A 16,148-nucleotide genomic window follows, 5' to 3' on the forward strand; every position below is an offset into this window, starting at 1 on the left:
ATAATAAAATCAATTCTCAGATGCCGGATGGACGGCTACCAGGCCTCCAACTTTTCAAGAGCGAATGGCCACCACTCTTCCCGCCTCCTTGCGAAGAACTGGAAGGAAGCAGGACGTCCCTCCCCGCGAAGTCAACAAGGTTGCTCCGGCCTGCGAGCGCCGCGCTCCGGCCACCACCGCTCCCAGCAGCCGGAACGTTTGCGCGTCGCCACCGTGCGCGGCGGAAGGACTTCGGCGGCGCCCTCAGAGCAAATTGTGCAGAGCTTCCGGCAGAGCGGCCCTCAGCAGGACAGGTGAGGCCGCGGTAAAGGTTTGCATGGAGCCGAGGCGTGGATCCGAGGCCTGGGAAGTGTGGCAGCGGGAGGGGCTGCGCGGCTGGAAGCGGGGATTGAATGGCCCAGAACCGCCTCGCAGGGAATGAGGATGTGTGGGAGGGGGAGGAGGGCGAATTCCGTCTAGGGAGCTGCATAGAAGCATCTGGGGCAGCAGTGTGGAGAGTGGCTCTCCTGCCCTAAGGCAGGGCGCGAGTTTGGGGACTTGTGGTCCTGGGTTCTAGCTCGTCACCAGCCTCCAGCTGTGTGGCCTCAATAGAGTTACCAGCCTCTGACCCTTGAGTTCCACACCTGAAAAGCAGGACAGTTATCACCCTTGCCTGTCGCACAGCGCTTGGCAGGGTTAGGTGTGAGGGAAAGCTTCATAAATTGCGATGTGTGGTGCAGATCTCATTTGTTTACGTGTAGCTTTCTGAGCTCATGTGAAGGAATCATACCACCAGGCTTCCCCAGGGGGAAGTGGCTTTCCTGGGGTTGGATTCCCAGCGATATTTGTAAGAAGATGGAATATTGGGCAGTCATAGGCAGTTGGAGATGCTGACCTAAGAGGTTACCAAGTACATTTTCCTCCAGGTTGCATAAATCCCTTCTCTATTAACTGCATGCATTGTAAACATCCAGCTTCCCTTTGAACATCTGCAGTTATGGGGATCTTAATATCTCTGTCCTATCCCTGTAATTTCCCATTGCAGACAGTTCGAATTCAGAAGTCCTTGTATGCAGTGAGCCAGAGGTGGTCCTGCTTGCAGCTTCTGCTCAAGAGAGAATTAAAAGTAATAAAATAAAAATAAAATACAGTTTAAATATTGATGTGATGGATGGCAGTAGCCACCTCTTTAAGAATTTAAGCTTTTGATTTTTGACATTCATGATAAATACAAAAACACCTCCATGGAAGATCAAAATGTTCAATTTAGTCACTGTATGCTGTGTTACTACACTCATCATTAAACCTACAAGGCACCAACATGGTGTGTTGAAATAACACTCATGTCAGAATTAATGCCCTTCTTGTTATTTCAGGATACTAAAGTGGATCACCTGATATCCTGAAACAAATGAATCTCTTCCAGCGCCAGGGAGTGGCTTGTTAATTCAGTGAGAGACACACAGAACTTTAGCAAATAATATGATTGTAGCAGGTGCCAGAGAAAGCGGTGATGCCATAAAAGCAGTCTTAAACTTGTCAATAGGTTTTAATTCCAGAAGTCCATTTATAAAAATCGATATATATTTAGATTTTTAAGTATATTTTTCTATAGGAAAAATGAAATAAATGAGGTTGAGGTCTTGGTTATTGTCCTCATCACAAAAATTAATCTTTGCCCCTGCCAATGATGGGATTTGTTTTGTCCTTAATGTCTTGGCACTTAGGATTCCTTTGATCTTTCATCTATGGTAGAAGGAAGTTGAAAGTGAGACTGTAGAATGGGGAGGGAGATTCCATTGGGGAGGGTGGAGGTGTGGATGTGACGGGGGTGTTTATTACTTGGTTATGGTTAATAGAGTACTCCCAACACCAATTTTATTCCTGATTATTATTTTTTCAAATCCTATGATCTTTTTTTCTAAAATAACATGTGAAATCCAGACAAAACAAAATGCAAATGTTTTACATTTTTAACTTTGAAATAATTTTAGATTTACAGAAAAGTTGCAAAAACAGAAAAGTACAGAGTTTCCATTATAGCCTCCCTCTTGAGACAGCCTGAGCTAATGTATAAAGTTCCTTTCCAAACGCTTACCAAAATTATTTAAATAATAATGAAATTATTAAATAATTAAATAAAATTTAAAATAAATTAGTTGAGATCAAAATCAAGGTGGGGTATCCCTGATTATTAAAGAAATACATGTTCATATTGAAAATATGAAAATACAGAAAAGAATAAAGAAGCAAAAAACCAATCATCCTTAATCGTAACATCCATCAAAACCATTTGTCCTATTTATTGAATTACTAAATATTTCCTTTTTCTTTTAATAGTTGGGGTTATAGTGTAGGTTTAATATTGTATTTTTTTAAAAAATTATGAGCCATAAGCATTTATCATTTATGAATAATAATAAATTTCATTTAAAAACTTGATTATGAGAAAATTCACACAAACCCAAAGGTAGAAGGGTAGTACAGTGAATCGCCATGTATTCAGCACTCAGCTATAATAAGCAGCAGTTGTGGCTCATGTTTCATCTACACCTGTACCCACTTCTCATAATTCTATGGTTCTGTCCTATGACACATCTTTAATACATTTTTGGTTTTTTTTTAATTGTAAAGAGATGCTTATTTGTGGTGGTGCCAAATTTGTGCATAATTATTCGTATTCTTTCTTGGAGATGGGAAAAGAGTTCCATGAAGATTTCAAAGTATTTTTCAGTCAGCTACAATTATTGAATAAATTGCAAAAAATAAGATGATTTTGCATTCTGAGTTTTTTTTTTTACTTTGTATGTTTACTTCCCGCTCTTTACTTTTCAGATTTAATTGTTTGCATTTGGTGACAAACATCTTTAATCAATTCAGAATCTAATGATTTTTTTTTTTACAGAATATTGAATAATACAATACAGTAAGAAAAAAATGGATGAAGAGCCTGAAAGAACTAAGCGATGGGAAGGAGGCTATGAAAGAACATGGTAAGTAGGGCATTATTACTTTCCCTTCCCTTTTAGATGTTGTTTTGGGTTTTGTCTTTGTTTTTACAACTTTTTTGAAGTATATTTTACACATGTTAACATTCACCTGTTTCTTATGTATAATTCAATGATTTTTAGAAAATTTACTGGATTGTGCAATCATCAACATAAATCAGTTTTAGAACATTTTTACCACCCCAGTAATATCCCTCATGTCCATTTACAATTAATTCCATGTCCACCTCCAGTCCTAGGCAACTACTGTGTGCTTTCTGTTTCTCTAGATTTGCCCTTTCTGGACAATGTAATCATATAATATGTGGTCAGTTGTGTCTGACTTCTTTAACTGAACATACTGTTTTCAAGTTCATCCATGTTGTTGCATGAATCAGTAATTCATTCCTTTTTATTGCTGAATAGTATTCTGTTAATATGTTTATGCCATGTTTTTATTCATCCTTTCACCATTTGATGGACATTTAGATTGTTTATAATTTTTGGCTGTTATGAATAATGCAGCTGTGAACATTCAGGTGCAAATCTTCGTGTGGACATATGTTTTCATTTCTCTTGGGTTGATAAAATTTTAGCTTATCTTTTAAAACAAGTAATTATTGCTTACAGGGAGATTCTTAAAGAAGATGAATCAGGATCACTTAAAGCTACAATAGAAGACATTCTCTTCAAAGCAAAGAGAAAAAGGTAGGTAAACTTTGTGTGTGTTACAAAAGGTAAAATATATTCCTTTAGGTGTTTCTGTCCACTTATGGCCACTCCTTGGTACTTCATTTGAGCTGTGTTTCAGGGAAACTGACTTGTAGCCTTCTAAATAGGGGGAAGGAGCCAGCAACCTAGAGTCTCATCAGGGAAATTGATCTTCAGGGACTGTTCAAAATGCCCATAATTATATGCATCCATAAGTTAATAATTTATTTCACTAAAAAAATGCAGGTTAGTTGAAAAGTTGTAATGATTTTTCAGGTAGTAGATGGTATTCCATTAAAATGTTTGCATAATTTTAACAGGGTATTTGAGCACCATGGACAAGTTCGACTTGGAATGGTATGTTATTCTTTTTTCCTTTTCTGGTACAGGACTAGTTTGAGTTAGAGAAACATTCTGGCTTAATAGAATAAACAACAGTAAAACAAATTTTTAAGGGAATATATTAAAAATATATGTGTAGGATATGTGAATACTAAATGACATTTTTAGTTCTTGATTAAAAATGTATTTGAAAATTGTTCTTATTTGTGTGTTTTGTTTTGGGGGATTTTTTTTGGTAGATGCGCCATCTTTATGTGGTAGTAGATGGATCAAGAACAATGGAAGACCAGGATTTAAAGCCAAATAGACTGACATGTACTTTAAAGGTATACTAAAATTATTCTGATTTATACTACATGTGAGGAAGGATGCTGAATTCTGTAAAAGAAATGGTTTTAAAGAAAGCAATTTTTTTTTTTGAGCTAATACAAACTATAGCTAAGTAGAAGTGCTACCCGATCATTTACAGAAATGGTATACCAAAATAGCTAATTATTTATGCCCTTAATTCCACTCCGTGTTAGGATCTTGCTTTGTCAGTTATCCCTTTCTTTATTGAATCTTCATTCTCCTTTGACTTACTTGAATCAATCTTCTCAGCTTATAAACACATTCAGATTATTCCTAATTTATTAAAACCCATGCTCAATTTTGCTCATTCTCCTGTTTGTCTTTATTGGATCTTTTCCTTGTTTAGATTGTTTCTGTCTTATATGTCCAAATGGTTCCATCTTTTAAGGCCTAGCTCAAACCTATCTCATCACTTACCGTTTCAAATTCAGGTTTATTTAATATTTTAATTTTTATTTATTTAATATTTCAAAAGTTATTATTTTTTATTTATTTAATATTTTTACTTCTGAACATTTTTTGAAAATCTATAAACTTAAAAATCATTAGAAACAATGCTTCATAAATAGATTTCACAGGGACTTCCCTGGTGGTGCAGTGGTTAAGAATCCACCTGCCAATGCAGGGGACACAGGTTCAGTCCCTGGTCCAGGAAGATCCCACATGCTGTGGAGCAACAAAATTTGTGCGCCACAACTACTGAAGCCTGCACTCTAGAGCCTGCGAGCCACAACTACTGAAGCTCGCGTGCCACAACTACTGAAGCCCACGTGCCTAGCGCCTGTGCTCCACAACAAGAGAAGCCATCACAGTGAGAAGCCTGTGCACCGCAACAAAGAGTAGCCCCTGCTCGCTGCAACTAGAGAAACCCCACGTGCAGCAATGAAGACCCAACGCAGCCAAAAACAAATAAATTAATTAAAAAAAAAAAAGATTGCACAAAACCTGTTTTCTGTGGTTGTTGTTTTGCCCTTATCTAGTATTTCCTTTTTGTTTTCTTTGAACAGTTGTTGGAATACTTCGTAGAGGAATATTTTGATCAAAATCCTATTAGTCAGGTATGTAGATAAGTGATATAATTCAGAATTAGCATCCTGATATTATTGCCAAATATAATTTATTTTTTAAAACATTGTACATATATTCTGTTGGTGATTAAGTGCTTCAGATCGTGTATAAGTTTCTGGGACACTTAGCAATGAAAAGCAAGATAACTCTAGAAGTTAATGTACAGTGAACACATAGCTCAGTTTATATCAGAAGTTTCTCATGTTACTTATTCCTTTTGTAATTAGTCATTTATTTTAGTTACGTACATTCTTATCAAGAAGAAATAATTTGTTAAATTAATAATCATTTTTGTTTTTATTTTGAGATTGGAATAATTGTAACAAAGAGTAAAAGAGCTGAAAAACTGACTGAACTCTCAGGTATGCATAAAATTACCTTTATAGCACTCAAGGACTTGGCTTTATTTACCCAACCTTGTAACACTGTTTGTAAGGTTGCCTAATAAGTAAAATGAAACCTTTCTGCAGGCTCTTTAGGTAAAACACTTAAAAAACCCTCTATTAAACTCTTGGTCTCTAAAATGACCTGTTTTTTTGTTTTGTTTTGTTTTGTTGCCCACGCGGCATGAGGGATCTTAGTTCCCCAACCAGGGATCAAACCCGTGTCCCCTGCAATGGACACACAGTCCAGTCTTAACCACTGGACTGCCAGGGAAGTCCCTAAAATGACCTGTTTTAAATTCAATTCTGTTTTTTCATTTTTTTTTTTTAATTGAGTTCTGCACAGTCGTGAATAGTATTATAATGAATGTAAATGTGTTTATTCTTATCCTGAAAGCATTAAGATAAAATTATTTTAACCATTCAGAATTAATCTTAAAATTAATTTTTTAAAGGTAAACCTCTAAAGAACAAAGAGTATAAAAATTGAATTGTAGTCGTTAGTGATTAGATTTTCTGCTTGCATGACATGCCTAACTGAATTTTATTCTCTTAAGAGATAATAATGGCAGATTTTATTTGCTTTGGTATATGTGCCATTGCAAACTTACATCACTAATTCTATTTTATTTTCTGTAAAATACACTGTCCCTTAAATGTGGTTCTCAACCTTTCATCCTCACCAATACACATAAAATTGACACACTTCCATCATTAGTAATTTTTCATTATGGCAGTAAGTAGTAAAGTGTATGTTAGCCTGGGGTCATCCAGGAAACTCAGTTGGAAGTAATCCAGAAAATCACAAACTAGCTTAAGGGCAGAGGGGAAATTACTGGCTCATGTTGAAAGGTGGGCTGACTTCACATATAGTTGTTTCTGTCTGGCTTCATTCTCTGATAGGTTTTCTGAGAGGTGAAAAGATGTCTATTAATAGCCCAAGTCTACATGACCCTCCTAGTCCGTAGCCTCAGCACAGGTTCCAAAGAGGACTCTTATTGACTCTGATTATGATCTGCACATCCATGAGCCGTCAAAGTAGCCAAGGGAATGAAGTATTTTGTTGGTAGGCCTGGATTACATGTCTGTGTCTGGAGTAGGTTAGAAGCAGGGTAAGTTCCATTTGAACCACGTAGTCTAAACTGGATTCTTATACAGTGAAGGAAGGATGGTTCCCCTAAGAAAAGGATGTAGGGCCGACCCTCTTGCATGCCCCCTACCCCAAGTTAATAGTAATATTCTATGGGTACACAGAGATGAAAAATCCTCTGGTGATTCTTATAGGCCTCTTGAAAGTACCCTCTCTTCCTCTGAACAGAATCACTGCTATAAACCACACTGATAGTAACGTAAGTATGCTTTTTTCTATACTCATAACACAGTAGGAGATAAAAAATTTTTTTGTATGTTATGGTAGAAAGAAAAGTGGATAGAGAGCCAGAAGATTTTGAGTGTTGGTCCTGCCACTGGGTAGGCATATGTCTTTGGGCAAATCACTTAACTTATTAGATTTGTTTCTTAGTTATGAAATGAAGGAATTAGACTTAGGTACTTTTCATTTCTAAAATTTTATGATTCCAAGAATAAATACTTGCAGTATATAGCTGACCCTTGAACAACTTGAGAATTAGGAATGCTGACCCTCTGCACAGTTGAAAATCTGCATATAACTTTACAGTCGGTGCTCTGTTTCAGTGGTTCCACCTCCGTGAGTTCAACCAACTGCAGATCATGTAGTACTGTAGCACATACTTAGTGAAAAAAAATCTGCATATAAGTAGACCCACATAATTCAAACACTTACTGTTCAAGGGTCCACTGTATATTAACTATGGCAAATGGTTAATATTTTAAAGCTTATTCAAATAAATAAGAACACCAAGAAGCTCCAAGTAGATGTATGGGCAAAGAAGATAAACAGTGCATGCCAGAAAAAAAGAGGAATTAAATAACTATTAAAAAAGAAAGTTTAGCCAAACTAGTGTTAAAAAAAAAAAAAAGCCCACTCAACAACATTTTACATATTTTAAATGACCAAAATGAAGTTTCAAAAGCAATATATGGCTTGCTGAACCATGGAGAAACTGGTACTTATAATGCTGATAGTCTGGTTAATTTGTTTAACATTTTCTGGAAAAGAGCCATAAAAATGTTCCTTGGAGGACTTCCTTGGTGGTCCTGTGGTTAGGACTCCGCACTTTCATTGCTGAGGGCACGGGTTCAATCCCTGGTCAGGGAACTAAGATCCCGCAAGCCGTGTGGCACGGCCAAGAGGGAAAAAAAAAGGTATTAAAAAAAATATTCCTTGGAGTATACTTAGGAAATGTTATGAAAGAAGAAAAAGCCTCACTCTACAAATATACTGTCTGCAGTGGTATGTGTTGGGTTGGCCAGAAAGTTCGTTCGGGGTTTTCCGATGATGTTACAGAAAAACCTGAACGAACTCTGGCCAACTCACTGTAATAGTGACAAATTGGAAATTAAATGTTCAGTGGTATGAAGGGAGTTTGCTATATGATAAACTCGATGTTTCATTGTTGTTAATTAATATGAAGACAATGTTGAAATAGGAGGAAATGTCTGAAGAATACCATATTTTATTGAATCTCAGATTCTGTCATTTGTAAGATCCCTTTATTTTATGAGCCATCAAGAAGGAAACACTCTAGCAATTAACCTTTGATACAATGTCAAATGATATGTGAATTGTTCATACCAGCTTCTTGGTGGTTTGACATGCCTGTCAAGTATTCTAAAGAATTTGGCAGTTTTTCTTCCCTTCATTTGTATTGCTTAGCATGAGACAGACAGTCTTTTCAGATGTTATTTCAATAACAACGTAACACAGTTTTGTCTCTTTGTGGAAATCCTCTTTCTTGGGTCTTATAAAGTGCTTGTTTTTTACCCCTGAAGAAAAAAATGGAATTGCAGGCATTCTTCTATCAATGAGTTTTTGCTTCACCAATAACAAATTTACACCTCACTGTTCTGTTCCATGCCTTTCTACATAAAAATATAACCGTCTGTATTAGCCTTTCTAAAAACACTTTAAATCGCAGTTAAACTCAACGTGAACAACACAAACAATGCACATGATACAGTTGAAGCAGCAACACATCAACAGCATTCATAGGTTCGCACATGAGCAGGCAGTGACAGCTGTGTCACAAACGCTGCCTGGCTGCCAGTGATTGTAAGACACATCGTGATTTCAGAGATGTTAAAATGTGAACATATATTAGTATTGAAAATGATGAAATAGGAAATATTAAGAGTAAAAATATATGCACTCTAGGTTAATATTATTAAAATGTGTGCTAATAGACAGATTATTTGTATTCTGTTTTTTCAGTACGAGTGAGACTATGTAACAAAACATTTCTGATGAAAGTGCAACTTGCTGATAAGAACCTGCTATATAAAAAATAAATAAAGTAAAATTCAAAAATTCAAAAAAAATTGCAACTTGCTAAAAATGTAAATCAAAGGGATTCTGTTGTTTAACATCATAGATATGTAAATTTGGGAGAAAGGTAAATTTATGTATATATAGATTATTTTTATTAAAAGTAGATTATTCCATTTCTATTTTAGGAAACTCAAGGAAACACATAATATCTTTGAAGAAAGCTGTAGATATGACTTGCCATGGAGAGCCATCTCTTTATAACTCCTTAAGCATGGCTATGCAGACTCTAAAGTTAGTATTTTACACTTATTGTTTATAATTTATTTCAAAGTTTTTTGAATGAGTTAAGTTGAAATGATAATATGTTAATATGCGTCTCCATAAACCCAGCTGTAATGAAATCATTATTGAAAGAAATATGTAATGTCATTTATAATGTTTAGTATGGTGTTGGTAAGTAATTTTTATTTTACATTTTAGTTGCTGAGGTATATCCTTAAAGGTTTTAGAAAAATATAATTAAAGCTGTAGTAATATTAGTAGTACAAAAGAAATATAAAAAATATTTTATTGAAAATTGATTGTATGTGGAATTTAATGTGGTATAATAACTGAGTTTGTTGTACATTGTTTTTTATTAACTTATTTTGTAATACATCTATAAATTAATAGCACTTTTCTAGCAAGTTTAACTATGTGGAATATAGTTAAAGCCCCAAAGAAAGTATTCAATATATTTAAAGCTTATATATTTTATCCCTGGATAGTCTGTCCTGACTCAGATTTTTATACCTTTATATGATACTTTTTTAGTTTTGAAGTAGATGAGAAGGAGGTAACACACATAGTGAAGGTAGGCACAACAGCAGCATCCACAAGTGAAAGCTGAGCCTAACAATGAAAATATAAGCAGGAAAGCTATAAATAATTGATAAAGTTGCTCCAAAAAGCATAGAAATTTCTATTTGGTATAGAGGAGAACAGTTCATCACATCTTAAAATCCCATAAACCATCATTGAATTAAATGGTACACAAACATTACTGTTTATGAATATTATGACTGAATCAACATGAGATTAAATTGTCTTTAAAAAAGAAGTATGTTACTATTTTCAAGCCACACATATGCACCTTAAAGTTGATTCCTATGGTATTGTCACACTTTCCAATGTACACTTTAGACTTTGTATGAAACAAATCTATTAGAATGTAAGCTTCATGATGTCAGGAACCTTGTTGGTCTTGTTTATCACTTTATCCCCAGAACTTAAAAGAGTATTCAAGAAATGTTTATTGAATGAATAAGTGAATCAATGAATTTTTTTTAAGTGTGTAGCTAATTTTAGAAAAATTGGCATTAAGGTTTTTAGAGTATACTCACAATTCATTCCTTTGTAATGTTGAAATAAATGGGGTTATTCTGCAGTCTAAGTGTGTAAACCATGGGTACTATTGTTTCTGAGTTAAGTTTTTTATTAGTGTAATTTGTTATACCTAATTGGAGTGGTTTTTATCTTTCTTTAGACACATGCCCGGACATACAAGTAGAGAAGTCCTAATCATCTTTAGCAGTCTCACAACCTGTGATCCATCTAATATCTATGATCTAATCAAGGTAGAACCAATAATTTCTTCATAATCAAAATCAAAGTTACAACTCTAAAGAGAATTCTATAGTGAATTTATTACTAGTTTTCAGAACATTCTATTTTTCAAACACATTAATTATTCAATTTTTTTTCTTCCCTCAAAACTCACCATTTACTTGGATTTTACGAAGACCCTAAAGGCAGCTAAAATTAGAGTGTCTGTTATTGGATTGTCTGCAGAGGTTCGGGTTTGCACTGTGCTTGCTCGTGAAACTGGTGGTATATATCTAGAATCTTCAGTATTTACTCATAATTACTATGTAAAGTAACAATCTATTAATTAGGATGTTTTTATATGTTTTTTTAAGCTGTTAAACTTAAATCAGTTCATGTGCTGAAGTCCAAAATATGGGTAGTTACATTAAATATATTACCAATTCTATAAGATATCATCTCAGAATGCGAGGAATTTTCAGTAGTTATGTCAGTGTTCAGAGGAAGCATTATAACTCTTGAAAAGCTAGAAATTTTACTATATTAATACTTAGTGAAGAACTTGTAACTTGGCTTTAATTAAATTGTAATTACAGTTATTCCTAGAGAAGTCAATTTAGAGATGTTATTTAAATAAAGTTTTTGAAAAATGATAATTTAACTTAAGAACTTACTTTGAAAATGAACATTTTCAGATGGTAAAACTTTTACAGAATTATATAGAAATTACAGTTCATTCTTATGTCTGGAAAGCTGTTGTTTCTTCTCTTTTACTTCTCGTCTTGTTAGGCACATACCATGTTATTTTAGATGAAAGCCATTACAAAGAATTGCTGACACATCATGTTAGTCCTCCTCCTGCTAGCTCAAGCTCTGAATGCTCACTTATTCGTATGGGTAAGTATTTATTTTGTGTTATTTAATTAATTAATTTTTATTTTTAATTTTCTTTTTGGCCACACCACTTGCAGGATCTTAAATAGTTCCCCAACCTGGGGTTGAACCCGGGCCACTGCAGTGAAAGTGCCAAGTCCTAACCACTGGACCGCCAGGGAATTCCCTGTTTTGTGTTATTTTAAAATAGACATTTAAAAAAATATATTTTGACTCAAGCTAGACTTTCTATCTCATTTGTACAAGTTATTTTAACGTTTAAGAATTTCTTGTATTTAACTTAAATGTTTTATAATTAGAGAAAATTATGCTGTTGAAGCAATTTTGGGAAATACAGAGAAGTAAAAAGAAAATTAAACTCACTTGTAGTCCTGTCACTCAGGGAACACTACTGTTTTTTTTTTTTAATTGTTAAGGTTAGAAAGGTATAAAGACACTGTGTTTATAGAGAAATTCTTGTATTAAGAAATCAAAAAAGCTATAAAATCTGCTGTACTGTTTTATCAAAGCTGTGTTATACAATTATTATTTTATAGTAAACATTTATTTGTAAATTGAAATTGAAAAAGCCCAACTATTTTGTAATTTGTAATTGAAAAAGCCCAGCTTTTTCAATACAAAAAGAGACTCCTGGGGCTTCCTTGGTGGTGCAGTGGTTGAGAGTCCGCCTGCCGATGCACGGGACACGGGTTCGTGCCCCGATCCGGGAAGATCTCACATGCCGCGGAGCGGCTGGGCCCGTGAGCCATGGCTGCTGGGCCTGCGCGTCCCGAGCCTGTGCTCCGCAGCGGGAGAGGCCACAGCAGTGAGAGGCCCGCGTACCAGGAAAAAAAAAAAAAAAAAAAAAAAGAGACTCCTTGTTTAATATGCATTTTTAAACTGTCAGTGAGATGGAATGCTTTTCTGCCTTGTTTTTGGCTATTTATAGTACTGTTCAACCTCTCTTTCCTGTTTCCTCATCTCACGTGATATTAGTATCTGTTTCATTGTGTGTTGCAAGGATTGAGTTAATACAGACCAAGTATTTAGAGTAATGCTTGATATAAACACTCAGTACATTTTAGATATTATGTTGGCTAATCTTTTCGATTTACTGATACATTTCCTTAGCCTATCTTAAAGTTATTTTTAAATTTATAATAATTCTCCAAATTGATTTATTAGAACCATTTAGGAATATCAACCCATTTTCAGTCACCTGATGCAAATGTTTTTTCAGTTGGTCATTTTCCTTTACTTTTATTTGTTTTGAAATGTAGATAGGTTTAAAATTTTTATATAGAATGAAATTTCTTTTTTTATGGTTTCTGCTTTTCTTAGACTTGTTTTCAGAATTTAAAAATATATATGGAAAATAGACTGCATGGATTTGGACATTCCAAAATTTTAAACTAGAAGTATGTTCTTATATAAAATGAAAGTAGACTATATTATAGACCCCTCTGTTATATCAGAAAGTATTTAAAAATTACACACATTTTCTTTTTAAAAAGCAGTGTGTGTTAAGCGTTGTTAAATTAGAAAATATGGATATGAACTTTAGAATCTGAGGCCATATGTATGGACAGATCTTTCCCCCATTTCCTCTACTATTAATTCTTTTTTAAACTGGGAATTACTGTCAGCTTGACCGTGCTATAATAAACATATCTAAAAGGCAGGAAAGAGAACTTTTGCACAACTTAGTGGGCTTTCTGGTAGGAACATTTTTAGGTTTCTATTACTAGAATTTTTCTGTTTCCTTGAGGAAAAAAAAGTAATACATTTTCTTCTGTGAAGGATTTCCTCAGCATACCATTGCTTCTCTGTCTGATCAGGATGCAAAACCCTCTTTCAGTATGGCGTAAGTAAAAACCTTGAAATTGTCCGTGATAATGTTTTTACATTGTTAAGTCCTTCCTGTAAGTTATAAATTTAAAAGATGGACTTGAAATGTAATGGCTTTTGTAGAAGATTACTTTCTATGTATCTGTAAAAAGGAGTGAAAACTATATATACTCCTGTAATATTACTAAGTAAAACAGTAAGGTAGAGAAAAGTGTATAGTGTGCTACCGATCATCTAAGAAGAGGGTGGAGGTTTGAGTAGATACACATACTTGTTTATATTAATAATAAAAATAGTAATGAAACCAAAAAGTAAAAGCTAAAAAAATGTTTACTAATGCAATGTGTGGAGAAAGGCAAAGAGATAGATCCTAGACTTTTCTGCATATAACTTGTTTTAACTTTGGAGCTTTACATTTTACATAATTATAAAATAAAAGTAAATTTAAGAAAGTAATTCTTAAAACTCATAAATAAGACTACTGTCTTTAGCTATAAAAGTGTAATAGGGACTAGATTTACACTTCTGTCTCCTTGCAGAAAACCAAACAAAATATACAAAACTGTGTTTTTCGTACATTGGACAACAGGCAGTGCAGATAATGATCCCTGCAAGACGAGAAACAAATGAGGTGGGCCCTATGATTGCAGCTTACTGCCTAGAGAGGATTTCCAGGCTGCTGTGCAGGGAGGGAAGACCCACACAGAACCAGGAGGTTTTGCTCCGTTCAGAAACAAAGTTCAGAGTTTGGGGGGCGGGGGGTGGAAGCAGCTACCATTTTGCAGGGCAGAGTACTCGAGAGTAAAGAGCTGCACAGAGAGCTCTGGAGAGCTTCCTCTGAAGCTCCCCGTGAGTCATTAAATGAGTGTTGATCTGTACATTCCTGCCGGGAATCTCCTGGAGGCCAGGGAAAGAACTGGAGAGGAGCAGCAGAACAATCCCTAGAGCTCACATGGGGCAGGGAGTAGTTCATGTTACCACCAGTCAGTGTGGAAAGGCCTCTTAACACCGCAGGCATTGAATAGAGTCCACAGTAATGAAACCAAGTTAACTCTAGACTAGCAGCTGTTCTGGACAGCCTAACAAACTTAAAAGCAAGTCTTGGCATCATACTATTTCACAGTTACTTAAGTATATTCCAGAAAAAGCCACAGTGTATTTAAGGCAATGCAAAAAAAAATCCAGCACCCAAAACAGAGCAAAATTCACAATATCTGGCAACCAATCAAAAATTGCCAGTCATGCAAAGAAGTAGGAAAGTATGACCCATAACAAGGAGAAAAATCGTAGAATGGAAACATATCCAGAAATAACACAGTTGATAGAAGTAATAGGTTTGGTGTTAAAATAATTATTGTAAATATACTTCATATGCTCAGGAAAGTTGAGGAGTACATGAGTATGATAGGAGATATGGAAGATAGAAAAAGGACCCCAATCAAATTTCTAGAGATGAAGAATACAGTGTTTTAGATGAAAAATAAGATGGATTAGGATTAACAGCAGATTAGTCACTGAAGAAGAGAAGGTGAGTGAATTCAAAGACATTAATGGAAACTATTCAAAACAAAATGCAGAGAGGAAAAAAAAGACAAAAATGAACAGAGTGTAAGTGAGCAGTGAAACAACTTGAAGGTTTTAAAATCAGAGTGGCTTTTGCTCTAACGGCTCACATCTTTATATATCACTTTTTAAAAAGTAATGTTTCCCCCCACAGGCATCTGGATAGCAACACTGAGCCAGGACTTACATTAGGAGGCTATTTCTGCCCACAGTGTCGGGCAAAATACTGTGAGCTTCCTGTTGAATGTAAAATCTGTGGTAAGAAACCAACTGTTCATGATCCAGTAAATTAATCTTGACTAATTTCTTACCTATATTGCTATTAAAATAAATATAAATATTAAGCTCTGCCTATGTTTCTGGATTTAATCTGTGAAAAAAGACATAGATTACTTTTTTTCATTGTGTGCTTAGTACTCCATTTTTAAAAATAAACATGGCATTCTAAAAGAGTTTCCTAATTCTCTTTCTGAAAAAAATTATGTTCTTTAAAGGCAGTGCAGTAGATCTAGTAGATGTTTTTGCAGCTCTTCATAAAATAAATATATATAAGGAGAATGAGAAGTTAAAGTAACAGAATTGTAGAATTTTATTTAATTTATAAGTAAGGAAATATGCCAAGAGAGGTCACATACTTAGTGACAGAACTAAGACTCCATCCTGGAGTCTCCTTTTATGGCCACAGGTAAACTAAAGAAATGAATGCCTGCAATCCTAAAAAAAAAGAACTTGAAAATATTTAGTCTAAGTTATATCATTTGACATGTCAGCCATCATCTTTATGAGGTTTGGGTTATTAAATATGTCTTTCTGCTTTATGTGTTAGGTCTTACTTTGGTGTCTGCTCCCCACTTGGCACGGTCTTACCATCACTTATTTCCTTTGGATGCTTTTCAAGATATTCCCCTGGAAGAACATAATGGAGAAAGGTATATGAGTTTTGAGTAATTTGTATCTGTTACAAGTGGTAATGTTTGAATATATTGTTACTACATTAAAAAGAGTCATATTCACTTGGTCACGATTACTGCTAATATAGAAAATGAGATG

At 34.8% G+C, this 16,148-nt stretch overlaps 1 protein-coding gene across 4 annotated transcripts in view; it reads left to right on the forward strand.

The window, feature by feature from the left end:
• Positions 1–241: 241 nt before the first annotated feature.
• LOC132516874 (general transcription factor IIH subunit 2) overlaps positions 242–16,148 on the forward strand; it is a 66,381-nt gene continuing 50,474 nt past the window's right edge. For all 4 annotated transcript variants that reach the window (XM_060143081.1, XM_060143082.1, XM_060143083.1 and 1 more), the window contains exons 1-14: positions 242–293; positions 2,885–2,972; positions 3,597–3,674; positions 3,998–4,034; positions 4,259–4,345; positions 5,378–5,428; positions 5,746–5,800; positions 9,416–9,521; positions 10,756–10,846; positions 11,012–11,099; positions 11,604–11,711; positions 13,488–13,551; positions 15,253–15,356; positions 15,925–16,027. In XM_060143081.1, coding sequence (XP_059999064.1) covers positions 2,917–2,972; positions 3,597–3,674; positions 3,998–4,034; positions 4,259–4,345; positions 5,378–5,428; positions 5,746–5,800; positions 9,416–9,521; positions 10,756–10,846; positions 11,012–11,099; positions 11,604–11,711; positions 13,488–13,551; positions 15,253–15,356; positions 15,925–16,027 — 1,028 coding nt within the window. In that variant the 5' untranslated portion in view covers positions 242–293; positions 2,885–2,916. The remainder of the gene's footprint in view (positions 294–2,884; positions 2,973–3,596; positions 3,675–3,997; positions 4,035–4,258; positions 4,346–5,377; positions 5,429–5,745; positions 5,801–9,415; positions 9,522–10,755; positions 10,847–11,011; positions 11,100–11,603; positions 11,712–13,487; positions 13,552–15,252; positions 15,357–15,924; positions 16,028–16,148) is intronic.

This window comes from Lagenorhynchus albirostris, chromosome 3 (assembly GCF_949774975.1).
Source record: "Lagenorhynchus albirostris chromosome 3, mLagAlb1.1, whole genome shotgun sequence".
Lineage (NCBI taxonomy): Eukaryota > Metazoa > Chordata > Mammalia > Artiodactyla > Delphinidae > Lagenorhynchus > Lagenorhynchus albirostris.